General features: G+C 43.1%; 1 protein-coding gene across 4 annotated transcripts in view; it reads right to left on the bottom strand.

Moving 5' to 3' along the window:
- Positions 1–16,477, bottom strand: part of CAPN3 (calpain 3) — a 46,536-nt gene extending 30,059 nt beyond the window's left edge. For 2 of the 4 annotated variants that reach the window (XM_028094486.2, XM_028094487.2), the window contains exon 1: positions 16,169–16,477. In XM_028094486.2, coding sequence (XP_027950287.1) covers positions 16,169–16,477 — 309 coding nt within the window. Of the gene's footprint in view, positions 1–2,598; positions 3,303–16,168 lie in introns of those variants that run through there. The other 2 variants (XM_028094485.2, XM_028094479.2) reach the window with 1 other exon arrangement.
- Positions 16,478–17,824: the final 1,347 nt, after the last annotated feature.

The raw sequence follows: 17,824 nt of genomic DNA, 5'->3' as shown, positions 1-17,824 counted from the left end.
AGGCAAACAAAAATAGTGTGAAGAGAGAAAGCAGAACTAGTTTCAGATATGACACAGATGTCAAAATTATCAGGCAGGAATCGTTATTATTATAATAACCATGATGAGTACGTCAAGGAGTCTAATGGAAAAAGTAGATAATGTGCAAGAAAAGATGGGTAATATAAGCAGGGAGATGGAAACACTAAGAACGAATCAAAAGGAAATGATGTAAATAAAAAACACTATAACATATATTTGATGGGCTCATCCACAAACTGGATAAAGACAAGGGGAAAAAGCAATGAGACTGAAGGTGAGACAAGAGGAACTTCCCAAAGTGAAATGCAAAGGGAAAAATAATGAAAAAACAAAACAAACCCAAAGCCAAAAAAACCAGAGCAGAACATCCAAAAACTGTGGGATAATTTCAAAAGGTGAAACACAGGCATAACCAGAATACCAGAGGAAAAGAAAGAGCAAACAGAGGAGAAGAAATACCTGAAGTAACAATGGTCAAGAACTTTGCAAAATTCATGACAGATACCAAACCACAGATCCAGGAAGCTCAAAGAACACCAAATGGCGTAAGTACCAGCAAAATACAATGACACAAAACCATACTTAGGCATATCGTGTTCAAACTGCAGATAACCAGAGACAAAAAAAATGTTGAAAGAAGCCAAGAGGGAACAAATACCTTTCCTCTAGAGAAACAAAGATAATAATTACAGCAGACTTCTCTTCAGAAGCCATGTAAGCGAGAAAGACTGGATTGAAATTAATTAATTATTAAAAACTAATAAATAATTATTAAGTAGGCTCCATGCTGGGGCTTGAACTCATGACCCTGAGATTAAGACCTGAGTTGAGATCAAGAGTAGGATGCTTAGCTGACTGAGCCACCCAGGTGCCCCTGGATTGAAATATTTAAATTGATGAAAGAAAAACCCACCAAACTCGAATTCTATCTGCAAGAAATTATCTTTCAAAACTGAACGAGAGGGGCACCTGGGTGGCTCAATCATTAAGTGTCTGCCTTCGGCTCAGGTCATGATCCCAGGGTCCTGGGATCGAGCCCCACATTGGGCTCCCTGCTCCGTGAGAAGCCTGCTTCTCCCTCTCCCACTCCCCCTGCTTGTGCTCCCTCTCTCGCTGTGTCTCTCTCTGTCAAATAAATAAACAAAATCTTAAACAAAACAAAACAAAACAAAACTGAATGAGAAATAAAGACTTTCTCAGGCAAGTAAAACCACAGAGAATTTATTGCCCGCAGACTTGCCTTGCAAGACACGTTAAGAGAAGTGCTTCAGGGAGAGGGAAAATGGTAAGAGGTCAGAAACCTGGACCTACATAAAGAAAGGAAGAGCTTCAGAGAAGGAATAAAGGAAGGTAGAATAAAACTTGGATTTTTCTTATTCTTAATCTAAAGATAACTTTATTTAAAGTAATAATAATAACAAATGTGTTGAGTAATGCGCTTATGCACAGGTGAAATGAATGAAGGGAAGCCAGGGAGGAACTGGGCATTTCCTATTATAAAGTGTTAGACTGCATATATAATGGCATAGTGTTATTTGAAGGTGGAATTAGATTAGTTGTAAATGTATATTGGAAACTGTAGCATAACCATTAACATTAAAACAAGTATAATTGGTACACACTTAAGAGAGGAGATAAAATGGAATCATAAAGAATATTAAATTACTAGAAAAGGCAGAAGGGGGGAGAGGAGAAGCAAAGAACAATTGTTAACAAGCAGAAAACAGTTATAAACAGGGTGGATAGGAATCTAGCCGCATCATAATAACTTAAACGGGAATGGTCTAAATACGCCAATGAAAAGATAGAGATTGTGAGCGTGGATAAAAAAGGAGACCCGTCTTTATGTTGTCTACAAGAAACTCCCTTTAAACATAAAGACTCGGGTAGCTAGAGAAGGATATGCCATGCTAGCACTAATCAGAGGGAAGCTGAAGTAGTTGTATTAATTTCAGACGAAGCCGACTTCATAACAAAGAATATTAGGGATAAAGAGTTGCATCACATAATGATAAAGGAGGCAGTTCTCCGAGAAAACACATAATCCTAAATGTGGATGCACCATATTGCATTGTAAGAAGCCTGGCTGGTCAGCACGGACCTTTCTGTTTAAACAGAAGCGGCGCATCCCTAATGAGCCAGCCTTAGGCGCAAGGTTCCCAAGGCGTCTCCAGCCTCCCACAGCCGCTGTTTCTTAACTGTTCACCACCTTTCGTGGAATTCTCCTTGCAACTGTGAGCCTCAGGGCTCTTAGCCACTCCACTTTCCCATCCCCAGAATACCTGCCCTCAAGAAGACTTGATCATCAATTATGCCTTACTATTTTACTACGAATTGAAGCCAGCGCATTAGCTCTCTTAAAAACATTTACAGGCTCAGAGACCTCTAAAGGGTTATAATAACCTCTAGTTCAGGAATAGAAAATAACATATCCAGTTTCTGGGGGCACATGGGTCAGAGAACCTTGATAAGCCACTTGCTCAGGTCGTGGATTCTCAGCTTCAAGGCTCTGGACCACCTGACATCCTGTCCCCAAGAACTGAGTCCTGAAGCCCCGTCCGTCCCTCCCATCCCTACCTTCGGCCTTTTCCATGTGATGGCCTTCATCTTGGTTTTCTGGCTCAGCTCATGGGAGCCCAGGGCCTGAACACCTGCTGGGAACACACGGTCTTCAAAGAGGCACTTCTGAGCTAGGCACCGTCGTCTGAGAACAACAAAATCCTGCCCCTCAAACTTGAGGGGCTGTGTGACGGTGCCCTCTCCATTTCTCCTGTTCCGCTCCCTGATCACGCGGTCACAGAAGAATCCTGGCAGCAGGTAGGGCATGGTGACCGCTCAGGGAGAGGAGCTGGGCCTTCACTGCGGCCTCTCTCCCCCTGCGCCCTCAGTCCAGGCCTAATCCTCCCGTGAATGGGCCGGAGCCTATATAGCTCCTCCACCCTCAGCAGCGCGATGCAAATGAACACAGCCCAGAGAAAGGCCGTGGTCAGAGTCAGCAGCTTTGGCTGGAGGCCCCTGAGCCCACGGTCAAGGGGCAGCACCATGCCAGCCAGAGAGCGAGCCAGCAAGGGGAGCGAGAGAGCCAGGGACAGCTCCAGGACAGGCCACGATGGCTTGGAGACCCTTAGGGTACTTCCATCGGCCTTGCTGGGATTCTTTCTTTAAAAAGAAAAAATATAGTTACTGAGAGGCTTACCCTGCCTCAGCAAAAGGCATTCATGCCTTTGACACTGGCGGCCAGTGGGATACAGCATGGGGCCTTCGAAACATGCTGTATACACTAATCCTATACAGGCTGCTGAATGCATAGAAGGAATCTGCTCCAAGCCATTGTCTGAGGTTAATGAAGCCTTCATTCTCCTGATGTCCCTGCCCCATCCCCCCAAAGACCCTGACTGGCCATTCAGGGACTCTAATCTGTGGAGGGTGGGTAACGCAACCTCAAACGCAAGTCCCGGTTAGAGTAGGCCCTGTGGCAACAGACAGACTTCCACGGTTACAAATTCAGGAACTTTGAGGCAGAGAACGTGGGTGGGGAAGGAAGGATACATGTGTGTCAGAATTACATCCACAAGAAAGCTCAGCTTTTTCAAAGTTTCACCATGCTTCGATGGACAACTCGAATTCGAGAGCTGGGAGCCGATGCAGGTGGAGCCCGGGGCCTGGCAGCCTGCCCCCTCGGGGGATGCTGCCCCTGTCCAGTCACTGACTCCTGCCGGCCTGCACCTACTCTGGGCTCCTCCGAGTGTGCCCTTTGGACGACCCGCATCAGAATCACCTGGGATGCCAGTTTAAAAAGCAGATTCCCAGGATTCACCCTAGACCTAAGAATTCACATATTCTTGGTAGGGGTCTGGGACTCTTCAGTTTAAAGAAGCATACCAGGAGATTCTTATGTCCACTGGGGTTTGAATCCATGACATTAGCATTGCAGAGTACCGTAATAGCTCAATATAATTTTTGAGGCCAGTTCTTTTAAGAAATAAGTATATTTTTATTACATTTATACATGAGCAAAGTTTTAAAAAAATCAAACAATACAAAAGGTACATAGAGGAATAGCAGTCTCTTGCCCAGCAAATCCCTCTCCTCAGACACAGCTACTTTTAATTCTTTTTTCTTAAAGATTTTATGTATTTATTTGTTTATTTATTTAGAGAGTGAGTGGGGGGAGGGGCAGAGGGAGAGGGAGTGAGAGAATCTTAAGCAGACTCTGTGCTGAGTGTGGAGCCCGACTTGGGCCTTGATCTCATGACCCAGAGCCGAAATCAAGCGTCAGACGCTTAACCGACTGAGCCACCCAGGCGCCCCTAAATAATATCTTTCTATTATTAGTTTTTGATTTATTATTATTATTTTTTAAGAGTCCAGTCTTTTATCATGGATCTCTCTTTACTTTTTTTTGTTAAGATTTATTCATTTATTTGAGAGAGAGAGCACAGTGGGGAGGGGCTGAGGGAGACGGAAAGAGAGTCCCAAGCAGAATCCATGCTGAGTGCAGAGCCCGACATGGGGCTGGATCTCAGGACCGTGAAATCACAGCCTGAGCTGAAACCAAGAGTTGGAGACTCAACTGACTGAGCCACCCAGGTGGCCCTAATTTATTATTTTTATTATTTTTTAAAGATTTATTTATTTGACAGAGAGAGACACAGCGAGAGAGGGAACACAAGCAGGGGGAGTGGGAGAGGGAGAAGCAGGCCTCCCGCCGAGCAGGGAGCCCGATGTGGGGCTCGATCCCAGGACCCTGGGATCATGACCTAAGCCGAAGGCAGACACTCAACGAATGAGCCACCCAGGCGCCCCTTTAATTTATTATTTTTAGAAAGTATCAGCAGAGTTCCTGTTTTGACAAATGAGATTTAGACTTCTCACATTATGCTTTGCCCACCATCTTCCCCAAATAGTTATGTCACAAATTTTGGTAAAATTAAAATTCTGAATTTACTTGAGTATGATTAGGTGAATATTGTTCACTTCTTAGCTAAGTGTTATGCTGTAGAGTCCTTTCTGTAGAAATGTCTCTTTTCTCTTATTCTTTATAATTTTCTGATTTTCTATGTATCTATCAATACTTTTCCTCAGTAGCAGTTTCTCCAAATACTTAAACTCATCAGATAACCTAGTGGTTCCTTTGCTCTCCCCACAAGGCCTTCCTTTGCAGCCTCATTCTCCTTACAGACTGGACTGGCTGCCCTCCAGGTTAGAAGCTGTGGCCTGGGACTGAGTGTGCCTTTCTGGGTGGAATTCCATTTCCCAGATCTTAATTCTTCTTTCGTTTACTCCTTGACTGGACTGGCAAACAACTTGCAGCTTTGTAAGAAAGGGTGCGTGGGAGGTCAGTCCCCCTGAGTCCTTGCCCAGCTAACTCTGTTTTCTACTTTTGCCCATGATTGAGAATTTGGCTAGGTATTTTAAGTTGAAAAGCATTTTCCTTCAGAAATTTTAAGTCATGGTTTCATTGCTTCTAGCATCTGGTATTGTTGAGAAGTATGGTATAACTTGATGAACATTCCTTTGTGTGTGACCTCTTGTTTCCCTCTGAAAGCTTTTCGGGTTTTCTATCCTTCCCTCCTATTCCTCCCGTCCTCAATTCCAAAAGCCACATTTGTGTGCCTTGGTATGAGTTTATTTTTTTTAATTCTTTGCTGAGCACTTAGTGACTCCTTTCAATATAGAGATTTTGCCCTCAGTTCTGGGATATTCTTATATTATTTCTTTGACATCTCTCTCCCTTTCAATTATTTCCTTCCTTCCTCCCTTCCTTCCTTTTTCCTTTCTTTTTCTGAAACTTCTAAAAATCAGATGTTAAACCTCCTCTAGTTTTATTGTATTTTCCTATTTTTGTTTGTTCTACGTACTAGATTTCCTTGATTTTATATTTAACCCAGCTATTAAAAATTTAAATTTCTACTCTCATAGTTTTCTACTTTATATTATTTATATATTTATATTATGAAAAATTTCTGACTTACAGAAAAGTTTAAAGAATGGACATCCATAGAGCTTATGTCTTGATTCAACTATTGTTAACATTTTGCCATCTTTGTTTTACCTGTCTATATAGGTATATATAGATTTTATTTTTTTTGCTGAACCATTTGAATGAATGTTGACAGTATCATGACACTGCACACCTACATACTTAGAAGTATACTTGGGATACAGCAGGCATCTCCTAAGGACAAGGGCACTTTCCTACCTACTGTAATGCCCTTATCACTAAGAAAATTAACTATTATTCTTTAATGTTATCCAAGATCTATATCCATATGCTAATTTCTTCGGTTGTTCTCCAAATGTTTTTTATAGATGCTTTTTTAAAAAAAATTATTTATTTATTTCAGAGAGAGCAAGAGCACAGCGGGGGTGGGGGGAGGGGCAGAGGGAGAAGCAGGCTTCCTGCTGAGCAGGGAGCCCCACACAGGGCTCGATCCCAGGACCCTGGGATCATGACCTGAGCCGAAGGCAGACGCTTCACTGACTGAGCCACCCAGGCGCCCCATAGCTGCTTTTTTTGAACCAGAATCCAATTAAGTTTCACACATTGAAATTTAATAATTTAATAATTGGATTAGGTGATGTTGAAGTGAGCATTAGTTGATTAGAAGGGAGAGCAGAAGAAATCACCTAGAATATCACACAGAAAATCAAAGATATGGGAAATTTTTTAAAAAGAAAGAGAAAAACGGTTAAGAGATACTTGGGATAGAGCCAAGTAAGTTCAGCATATATCTAATTGGAGTTTCAGAAGAAGATAATAGAAAATATGAAAAGAATTAATATTCTAAGGCAATTTTTAGGATTGAGCAATGACTCCAATCCTCATATTCAGGAATTCCAGTGAATACTAAACAGGAAAGATATATAGAAATATATGTTGAGACAAATCATAGAGATATTGCAAATACCATAGAGAGGAGATCTTAAAAGCAGTCAGAGAGAAAAGGCAGATGGCCTATTAAGGGACACCAATTAGAATGACTCATTTTGGCAATAATGTAAGCCAGAAGATATTAATGAGGATCAACCTATTACTGATTACCCAGGAAAACTATGTCATGAGAGGAAATTTTATACAAATAAAAATTAAGAATGCTTACTACAAATAGACACTCACTAAAGAAACTTCTAAACAAGGTCCTTTAGGAAAAAGCAAAATTATTTTAGGAGGAAAAGTCTAAGACTCAAGAAGGAACAGTGAAAAAAGAAATTGGCGAATGTGTAAATCTGACCGAATATTGACTGTTTTAAAAACTGTAGTATTTTCTATTTTTTAAGGTTGTAAAATCAATATAGAACTAAAATTATGAGTACTTGGAGTCAAAGTGCCTTACGGTCCTCATACTGTTTATGAGGAAAATAAAGCTATTGATCAATTTCAGGCTTTGTCAAGATGAAATGTATGTTAATCATTTAGGGCAACCACTGAAAAAACAGAAATAGTCAATAACTTCCGAAATAGTGGAAAGAAAAAAAAATAAAACACTTTTTAAATTTTTTTTATGTGGGAGAGGGGCAGAGGGAGCAGGAGAGGGAGAATCTTAAGTGGGCTCCATGCCCAGCACAGAGCCTGATGTGGGGCTTGATCTCACGACCCTGAGATCATGACCTGAGCCGAAATCAAGAGTTGGACACTTAACCAACTGAGCCACCCAGACGCCCTGAGAAAACAGTTTGATTACATTTTTGAAAAGGCAGAATGAGGAAAAAAGGAACATTTAAAAAGCAATATCAACAGAAAGGTTGTGGTTAATATGATAGAAATAAATCCAATATATTTTCATAAAATATATATATAATGTTATGTATATAATAAATGTTCATAATCAGTGTAAATTGACTAAAACCTTCAGTTAAAAGACAATGGTTTTCAGAATGGGTTTTTTTTTTTTTTAAACTCTAAGCAGTTTATAAGAAACATACCCCAGACATGAGGACATAGAAATCTATAGCTAGTCTACCCAACAACGAAACACTAAGATTGAGTTCCCTTTAAAATTGGGAGCTGGACAGATTCTGTTATCTCCTTTATTATTAACATGATGCTGGAGGTTTTAGTGCAGTAAAACAGGAATTAGGTTGCTGAATACGGTTGTGCATAATGTACTGGGTGGTCCTGTCATTATTTACAAATGACCTTACTATCTATATAGAAACAGAACCTAAGACAAATAACTTGGGATCTACAGTTAAATTGTTAGAATTACTAAGTTTAGCAAATATATTGGATATAAAAGTCAAATGCATGCTTATGCCTGAGAAATTGAGTACAATTTTAAGAAAGGTGCCCTTCCTAAAAACAACAAAAACAAAAGGTGCCTAGGAAGAAATCTGACAAAGGATGTTCAAGACCTTTATGGAGAAAATTATCAAAGAACTTGATTAAAAGATACTAAAGGAGGGGTTCACGGGTGGCTCAGTCAGTTGAATGTCTATCTTCGGCTCGGGTCATGAACTTGGGGTCCTAGGATGGAGCCCTGCATCGGGCTCCCTGCTCAGTGGGGAGCCTGCTTCTCCCTCTCCCTCTGTCACTGCCCACCACTCATGCTCTGTCAAATAAATAAATAAAATCTTAAAAAAAAAAAGATACTAAAGGAGACTCGATTAAATGGAGAGATATCCCTTCTTCATGGATAGGAAGACTCAATATTGTCAAGACAGGCATTCTTCCCAGATTGATTCAATGCAATCTCAGTGAAAATCCCAAAAGGATTTTTTGGTGGAAATCAACATCCTGATTCTAAAATTTAAATGGAAAAGCAAAGAGCCAGATATAGTTAAAACAATACTGAAGAAGAAAAACAAGTTGGGAGTACTTGCTCTGCTGAATGTCAGGACTTGTCCTCACAAGGTGTGGAGTTGGCACAAAGATAGATCAATAAACACAAGTGGAACATGGTAGAGACTGCGGAAACAGAACCACACATTGGTAGACATTTGATCTGTTTAAAAAGTTACATTACAAAATAGTTGGAAAAACAACAAAATGTGATCCCAATCTTATATAAGAAAAATCATTTCTAGATGGATTATAGACCCAAATATAAAGGCAGAAAAATTAAGTTTCTAAATGATAATAAAGAAGAATGACTTTGGTTTGGGAAAAACTTTTTTTTTAATTTTAATTTTAATTTTTTTGAGAGAGAGAGAGCATGCATGAGAGCAGGGGTGGGAGGTGGAGGGTGGAGGGGGAGAGGCAGAGGGAGAGAGAGAATCTTAAGCAGGCTCCACACCCAGAGCGGAGCCCAATGTGGGGCTCGATCTCACGAACCTGAGATCATGACCTGAGCCAAAATTAAGAGTTGGAGGTTAACTGATGGAGCGACCCAGGTGCCCCTAAGGAAAACTTTCTTAACAGAACATAAAAAGCACTAACTATAAAGGAAAAAACTAGTAAATTAAGAATTAATTTAGAACTTTTAATTAAGAGATTTTAATTAAGAATTTTTAAATTTTTAAACTAAGAAAACCCTTAAGAGAGTGAAAAGGCAAGTCACAAAGTGGGAGAAAATATATTTTTTAAAGATTTTATTTATTTATTTGACAAAGAGAGCAAGGGAGAAGGAGGCTCCCCGCTGCTCAAGGAGCCCGATGTGGGGCTCGATCCCAGGACCCTGGGATCATGACCTGAGCTGAAGTAAGATACTTAAGCGACTGAGCCACCCAGGCGCCCCGAGAAGATATTTATAACACATCTAACCAAGAAAAAATCAGTATCCAAAGATGCCTACAATTCAAGTTGAACAAGACAAACTCAACAGAAAAACTAGCAAAGACAGGTATTTAATGGACAGCGAGGTAACAAATGGTCAAGAAATACATGAATGTATGAAAAGATGCTCTGCCTCATTCATAATCAGGGAAACGCATCTTTTCATACATTTCTTGGCTGTTTCTGTCCCTGCCCCTCCCATTTTCAGCATTTTACTGATGAGCTATTTCAGCTTCTTTGCTATGATGTCTAGATCTCTGTTCCTGTCAGTAGGAACTACTGTCTTGTGGAATATAAGGGGAGGCAGTCCTAATTATTTATTTATTTATCTATTTATTTTTTTTTAAAGATTTTATTCATTTATTCATGAGAGACAGAGGGAGAGAGAGGGAGAAGCAGGCTACCCGCAAAGCGGGGAGCCCGATGCGGGGCTCGATCCCAGGACCCTGGGATCATGACCTGAGCTGAAGGCAGCCGCTTAACCGACGGAGCCACCCAGGCACCCCTGAATTTAGTTTTCTTAACCACTCTGCAGGATGCCCTCAGGTCTTCCTCTTTGTAGCCAGCCCAGTGATCCCACTTCTCTCTAAAACGTCTGACAGAAGGGGACACCCTCAAACAGATTGCAAGCAGCCCTCCTCCTGAGCTGGGTTCAGGAAAGATAAGTAATATCCCTGGGAGAAGAAGCTACGTAGCCAGCGACTGGGCTCCTAGCCCTGGGAACAGAGGGTTCACTGCACACAGCCCGGGTTTTCCTATAGTCTTCTCTTTTTTTTTTTTTTAAGATTTTATTTATTTATTTGACAGACAGAGACACAGCAAGAGCAGGAACACAAGCAGGGGGAGTGGGAGAGGGAGAAGCAGGCTTCCCGCGGAGCTGGGAACCCGATGCGGGGCTCGATCCCAGGACCCTGGGATCATGACCTGAGCCGAAGGCAGATGCTTAATGACTGAGCCACCCAGGCGTCCTATAAGGAATTTTTGAGAGCAGTTTTAATACTATCTTCCTGGTGTTCTGGGGAATATAATAAAATTCTAAGAGTTGTGATGGTGATTATTTAGACTTGAAGTTGGGGTGAAAATGGTAAAGCAAGTGTCAGCTTCTCTTTTTTTTGTTTTGGCTTTTTAAATTTTTATCTTAATTCCAGTTAACATCCAATGTAATATTAGTTTCAGGTGTACAGTATAATGATTCAACAATTCCATACATCACCTGCTGCTCACCTCACAAGTGCCCCCCCTAATCCCCATCACCTATTTAACCCATCCCCCCACCCCCCTCCCCTCTGGTAACCACCAGTTTGTTTTCGATAATTAAGAATCTGTTTTTTAATTCGTCTTTCTCTTTTCCCCCATTTGCTGATTTGTTTCTCAAATTCCACATATGAGTGAAAACATGGTATTTGTCTTTCTCTGACTTATTTCGCTTAGCATCATACCCTCTGGCTCTATCCATGTCGTTGCAAATTGCAAGCTTTCTTTTTTTATGGCTGAATAAGTCATATATATATATATCTCCCACCCCTTCTTTATCCATTCATCTATGGATGGACACTTGGGCTGCTTCCATTTCTTGGCTATTGTAAATAATGCTGCTATAAACATAGGGGTGCATGTATCCCTTTGAATGAGTGTTTTTGTATTCTTTGGGTAAATATTCAGTAGTGCGATTGTTGGATCATAGGGCAGTTCTATTTTTAACTTTTTGAGTAAGTGCCATACTGTTTTGCACAGCGGCTGCACCATGTGTCAGCTTCTCTTAAGCAGGGCACTCTCCAGGTGTTGGCTGGGGCTTCACAGTTCCTCAGAGATCTGGAACTCCCCCCTCATAGCCTCTGAGAGGAGAAGCCTCCCCCCACCAGCATTCAGGGGGTTCCTGGCAGTTGCTTCTGTATGCCTCTCTCTTTCCCCACTACCATGCTTTCCACACTCTGGCCTCTGGGTGTGCTGGCTCATCCTGTCTGTGTAACTGAAGGCACTAACTTCCTCCTTTTACCAACAAGTTACTTTTTACTCACCCCAGGCATTTCACAAGTTTGTGAGTAAAGATGTTTTTGGGTGTTGGGGCGCCTGGGTGGCTCAGTAGGTTAAGCGTCTGCCTTCGGCTCAGGTCATGATCCCAGGGTCCCGGGGTCGAGCCCCGCATCGGGCTCCCTGCTCCGCGGGAAGCCTGCTGCTCCCTCTCCACCTACCCCCGTTTGTGCTTTCTCACTTGCTCTCTTTCAAATAAATAAATAAAATCTTAAAAAAGATGCTTTGGGTGTGAGGTCAAGCGGAGGGATGTCACTGGGGTGTGTGGTCTCTTGCCCTGTGGCTTTTCCCCCACCCCACTTGGGTTTCTGTTCTGGCTCCTTCCCTCTTGTAAATAAACTAGCATTTCCCCCCCACTAAACAACAATCATGTCCACCCCAGAGAGAAATTATTCTTTCTGTAATTATAAGAATCTTCCTAATTTTTCCTTACGAATTCTCCTCATGAAGAGAAAAGCTGGAGTCGGCCATACTAAGGATTCACATTTTGTTAAGCACATTTGGCTAAGTGTCTGTAAAAAAATCAAAGATAATTTTGTAGTGGTAACAAGACCTGACCTGAAAAATGTAATGATTTATTATTATCACTATTTTAAAATTTTTATTTAAGTAATCTCTACACCTAACATGACCTGGGCCTCATGACCCCGAGATCAAGAGTCGCACACTCGTCCGATGGAGCCAGCCAGGTGCCCCTATTTATGACTATTATTTTTTATTGAAGTATAATTATCATACAGGGTTATATTAGTTTCAGGTGTACAACATTCAGGTGATTCAACAATTCTATACATTACTCAGTGCTCACCTCATTAAGTAGTCACCATCTGTCACCGAACAACATTATTACAATCTTATTGACTATATTCCCTAGGTTGTACTTTTCAGTTCCATGACTTATTTTATAACTGGAAGGTTTTACCTCTTAATCCCTTTTACCTATTTCACCCATCCCACAACCCACTTCCCTCCTGGTAACCACCAGTTTGTTCAATGTATTTAAGAGCCTTTTTGTTTGTGTGTTTCCTTTGTTTCTTTATTTGTTCATTTGTTTTGTTTCTTAGATTCCACATTTGAGGGAAATCATTTGGTATTTGTCTTTCTCTGTCTGACTTATTTCACTTAGCATTATATTCTCTAGGTCCATCCATGTTGTTGCAAACGGCAAGATCTCATTCTTTTTTATGGCTGAGTAATATTCGAGTGTGTGTGTGTGTGTGTGTGTGTGTGTGTGTGTGGGCACTTGGGTTGCTTCCATATCTTGACTATTGTAAATAATACTGCAGTAAGCATAGGGGTGCATATGCTTTTTTGAATTAGTGTTTTTGTTTTCTTTGGGTAAATACCCAGGAGTGGAATTACTGGATCATAATGTATTTCTATTTTTAATTTTTTGAGGAACCTGTTTTCCACAGTGGCTGTACCAATTTACATTCTCACCAACAGTGCACAACTGTTCCTTTTTCTCCACATCCTCACCACATTTTTACTTCTATGTCTTTTGGATTCTAGCCGTTCTAACAAAGTGCTATTTCATTGCTTCTGATTTGCATTTCCCTGATGAAATTGGGCAAGAGTAATCAGTTTCTCAGAGGCCCTGTTTCTCTTCTGTTTAGGGGTTTGTTATCAAGAAAATTTGGCTCAACAATTGGGAAGTGTTGTATGGTTTGTTTGCTTTCTGATTCTAGAAATAGATCACAGAAGGAAGGGCAAAAGGAATCAGTTTGGCCTGGAGACTCAATGCATGAAACTCCCTAGTAGAGGAGGAAAAGAATGAGGTAGCACTGGTGAGTGAGTGGGAAGAGATTATGGGTGTGCCTAGACAGGGGGCCTGGCTGTCCCTTCTTTGAGGAGGGACAGGCTGAAAGTACAGCATCATCTTAACTAGAATTATAGGTGGCTTGAATAATTCTCCCCTTATCATCATCACCATCACCACCACCACCATCCAATTGAAATATGTACTACTTGATCATGAAGAAATACTCAGATTGGCTTTCAATGATTCTGTGCCTCACATAGTAAAAGCAGGAAGGGCCTCTCCTAGGACACAGTCTCCATTTCAGACTGCTCAAACCTGGTAAAGGTTACGATGTCTATGGAATGCATGGGAAACTGAGGTCTCCAAGAAGTGCTTTACACTTCAGAAAGTTCTGGAATCATTTCACTGTTCCAATGTCAATCAACTTGTGTGATTGCCCTTTCTGGACCTTTATCACTTCACCTGTACGTGAAGGGGTGTTGGTTGTGGGGGCACAGTTTGAAAGAGGTCTTCTGGTGCCCCCAATGTCACACTGAAAATGACAGTATACATTTTAGGACTGATGTAGTGCCTAGAGCATAATAGACCCTTACATTGTTCTTATTAATACGCAAGTGTAGCTTTTAAGACTAAAATCCACCAATGATTTCACTAAAAACGGCATTTGTAAGATTTTTTTTTTCACTGCAGTAGTATTAGAAAAGTCTTTTAGGGGGTGCCTGGGCGGCTCAGTCGTTTAAGTGTCTAACTCTTGATCTCAAGCTCAGGTAGTGAGTTCAAGCCCTGAGTTGGTTTCCACGCTGGGCATGGAGCCTACTTAAAAAATAAATAAATAAATAAAAAGGCTTTTAGGAACACCCCTACCTCCTTGGAGTGCTGGGCTGCCCTTAGCTCTTAATGCTCAATGCCTTCAGCTGTGGGTTTTCATTCACCACCAGCAGCTGAGTACCCACTGTGGGCCTGGTTCTTCCCTGGCTAAGAGGGTCCAGAGATGACCAGGAATGGTTCCAGTTCTCAGCAGATGGGGAACAGACGTGTGAAAGCTTGAAGGAAGTGATACCTGAGCAGTGTAGAGAGGGTGAGGGGGAGCAGATCAGATAAAAACAAGGTCATTCCAAACAGAGAGCATGAGCAAAGGCCTTGAGATACAGGATCTGGAGCAACAGAGCAGCTGAATGTGTCGGGGTCCAATGGGGGAGGGTGAAGATGAGATGGACAGGTAGGCAGGGGCCTGTGTGGGAGGGCCTGTAGCTCAGCTAAGGAGTCTGATGGCATGTGGGGAGGGGAGAACCATGTCATCGAAGATACTTCAACAGGGATGTGACATGTCCCAGTCCTCTAGCAGCAGGGCAGGGACTGGGCTGCGGAATGAAGTTCTTGCCAGTCCTTTCTTCTAAACTGAGGGTCCTCAGGGCAGTCACAGGCCTTACCACAGAACTATCAGGAGAGGAAAGGAGCCTTGGACATTGCATCTCAGGTTAGAAAGAAAAACATGGCTCATCAATGGCACTAGGTCCCAGAGTAACTTGATTAAGCTAATGAATAGCACTGGGCCTCAGGTTCAATGATCTCCTGTGTGTGTGTGTATGGGGGGGGTTCTCTCCCTGGATGGGGTTAGCTCCCCTTGCCTTGTGATCCCATAACATTTGAACGTTCTATCTTGACAGCCTTCCCTTCAGGATTCTAGATTCCAGGAGAGCAGGAAATTTTATTTTTCTTTCTTAAAAGATTTATTTACTTGGGGTGGGGAGTGAGCAGGGGGAGGGGCAGAGGGAGATTGAGAATTTCAAGCAGACTCCCTGCTGAGCGCGGAGCCCGACGACGACAATGTGGGGCTCCATCCCAGGACCCTGAGATCATGACCTGAGCTGAAATCAAGATCTGGTTGTTTAACCGACTGAGCCACCCAGGTGCCCCAATTTTTGTCTTTCTTGTTCACTGTTGTCTCCTCAATCAATTGCCCAATTTCTGGCTCTAGCAGATGACCAATAAATTCCTTGAATTAAGAATAAGAGTTATATGGGAAGTCTGATCAGAGAGGGGAGTAGGGGGTAGGATTTTTGATCTGATAGACCACTGTAAATGAAACCTGGAGGCTGGAAGAGTTACCTAAAGAGAAGGGGTTTTAATCTGGGCTGTCATGCCCTCTCTGGATGTACTTTCTCTGTGTGCCCTTCTCATTTGCGGGGTGAGGTATGTGGACAAAAATGATTGCTAGGATTTCTCCTTCTCATCCTAACATTTAATGCTAGAAAAAGTGGTCTTTGCTGGCTACTCTCCTCTTTCCAGGGCTTCTGTGTTGCAGAAAGTCATGGCTACTGACAAGCTAAGGAACAATATCATGATTTTTAGCCTGAGAAATGGAAGCACTCTTACAAAGACTTATTCTGGGAAAGGGATACTTACTTTTATAGGATGAATTAAGCTGAGTTCCCATTACTTTTATGCAAAGCAAGATGTTTTTCAGAAAAAGAGAGCAAGAGAGTGAGAATGGGCCCGGGCTCCGCTGAGGACAGAGCCCGCGGGGCTGCCAGGATCCTTCCCCCGCCTGCCCATGTACACTGTGGAGCTGCGGGGAGGTGCTGAGGGGGAGGACTTCTCGGAGGGAAAAAAAAACCCCAAGCCTGCGAGCTACTCACCGGAGGTCTCTTCCAGATGAACTGGATGGGGAACTTCTGGCTGTAAAAGAGAGAGGTCTCATCTGGTGGGAACTCCGGATCCAGATAAAGGACCTTCTTTTCTAGACATTTCTTACGAAGCTGCTCGAATGTCTTCTCTTTCACTCCAATAATGGGGAAATTGCGGCTGATGATGGCCGAATAGATGCCACTTGGGTTTGCGCCCCCAGCCTCGGTGGTCTTGCCTTCGCCCAGCTGGGGAATCGGCCCCGGGGACCTGGGCTCCGCCCCCGTCCGTGGGGCCACAGATGCGCTAATGACAGTTGGCATGGCAGGCGAATTTGGAAGGAAAAGATTTTTTAAGGAAAACAAGATCCAGCTACCTGCAAGGGAAGGAAGCAACAGCCAAGGGGAAGTTGGAGTGATTCTGTCATCTGAGAGAAAAACGTCCACATCCACACCCGAAGCTAAAGCCCATCAGAAGGTCATCCAGCTTCTGTCCATCCTAAAAGCCGAGCTGTGATCCCGAAGTCAGAGGTTTTCCTGAGGCAGGAGCCCTAGAGGGTTTCAGCGGCGGTGTTTACCTGGGGGCTCCCGCCGGCAGCTCGCACGCCAGAGCGAGAGGCAGAGGGGAGAGGGAGGATTGTGTTTCCCTGGCCTGGAGAAGCTTGAGCCAGGAAAACTAAAAATAGACATGAAGGAAGATTGTGAGTATGAGAGCCAGGGAGGCTAGTGTGGCAGCCAGACGGCATGGTGGAGCGAGAAGGACCCGGCTAGGGACGTTCCCGCGTTGTCTTGAGTGCTGGTGTCGTCAGGAGACGAAAGGGGATTATTTGAGGAGATTGGACGCTGAACATTAGCCAAGAACTGCTGATGCGTTATTGAGTCGGCACGTAGGCGGATCGTCCCCCCATTGGCCACCATGTGAATGCAGAACAATACTGAGAAAAAAGGTAGCCAGGGTGAATGTGAGATCCTGAATTCTAGGAGGGTATTCTAGACATCGTTGAGAACATACTCTTTACTTTCTAAAACTCTAGGTTATCAGAACATTATTCAGTTGGGTTTGGCATCTCTTCTAGAATGTTATGGTGTCAGCGTCCCGTGGAACTGTCTGGGTGGAAAATGCCATTCCGCAGAGTCCGCAGTTGAGAAAAATGCCTGTCTCTTTCTTGCCCACTTGACCTAGACCCCTCTTGTCTCTCCTCACCCCCCAAATAAATACTGGACCAAATTTGCTACAAAAAGTGCCCCTGAGTGACTGTGCAGGCACGCCACATTAGGCGTCTGAGTCAGAAGGTGAAATTGGTTACTGAATCGCGTTGCCTCTTGAGTCCCCAGGGGGATGTCATTCCAAAAGAGTTGGTTTCAGGGCTCTCAGATAAGAACACAAGTGGCTCTGGGGAAGGGAACTGCGTGCCTGGTGTCCACCGCCTTGCGTTGTGCCCATGGTAGCTACTACCCAGGCCGTCAGGAGGTGGCTACATTCCACGTGTGGCTCAGTGGGGGCTTGTCCTAGACTGTAGCTCTGCCGGCTCCCATGTGACCAGTCTCACCAGCCCAAGGCTAGAGGCTATGAGAGAAGGTGGGAAGTGACAGCTCAAACAGGGAGGACTACCAGGCTCATGGTCGCTGGGGCTGCAGCTTTGAGGAGCCCTGTGTCTGGAGCTGCTGCTT

The sequence above is a fragment of the Eumetopias jubatus genome, unplaced genomic scaffold (assembly GCF_037043125.1).
Source record: "Eumetopias jubatus isolate StellerSeaLion01/CBP00866 unplaced genomic scaffold, mEumJub1_p1.0 scaffold_7, whole genome shotgun sequence".
NCBI classification, from domain to species: domain Eukaryota; kingdom Metazoa; phylum Chordata; class Mammalia; order Carnivora; family Otariidae; genus Eumetopias; species Eumetopias jubatus.
The sequence above is the reverse complement of the archived record's forward strand: the minus strand, read 5'-3'. Positions and strand labels throughout refer to the sequence as shown.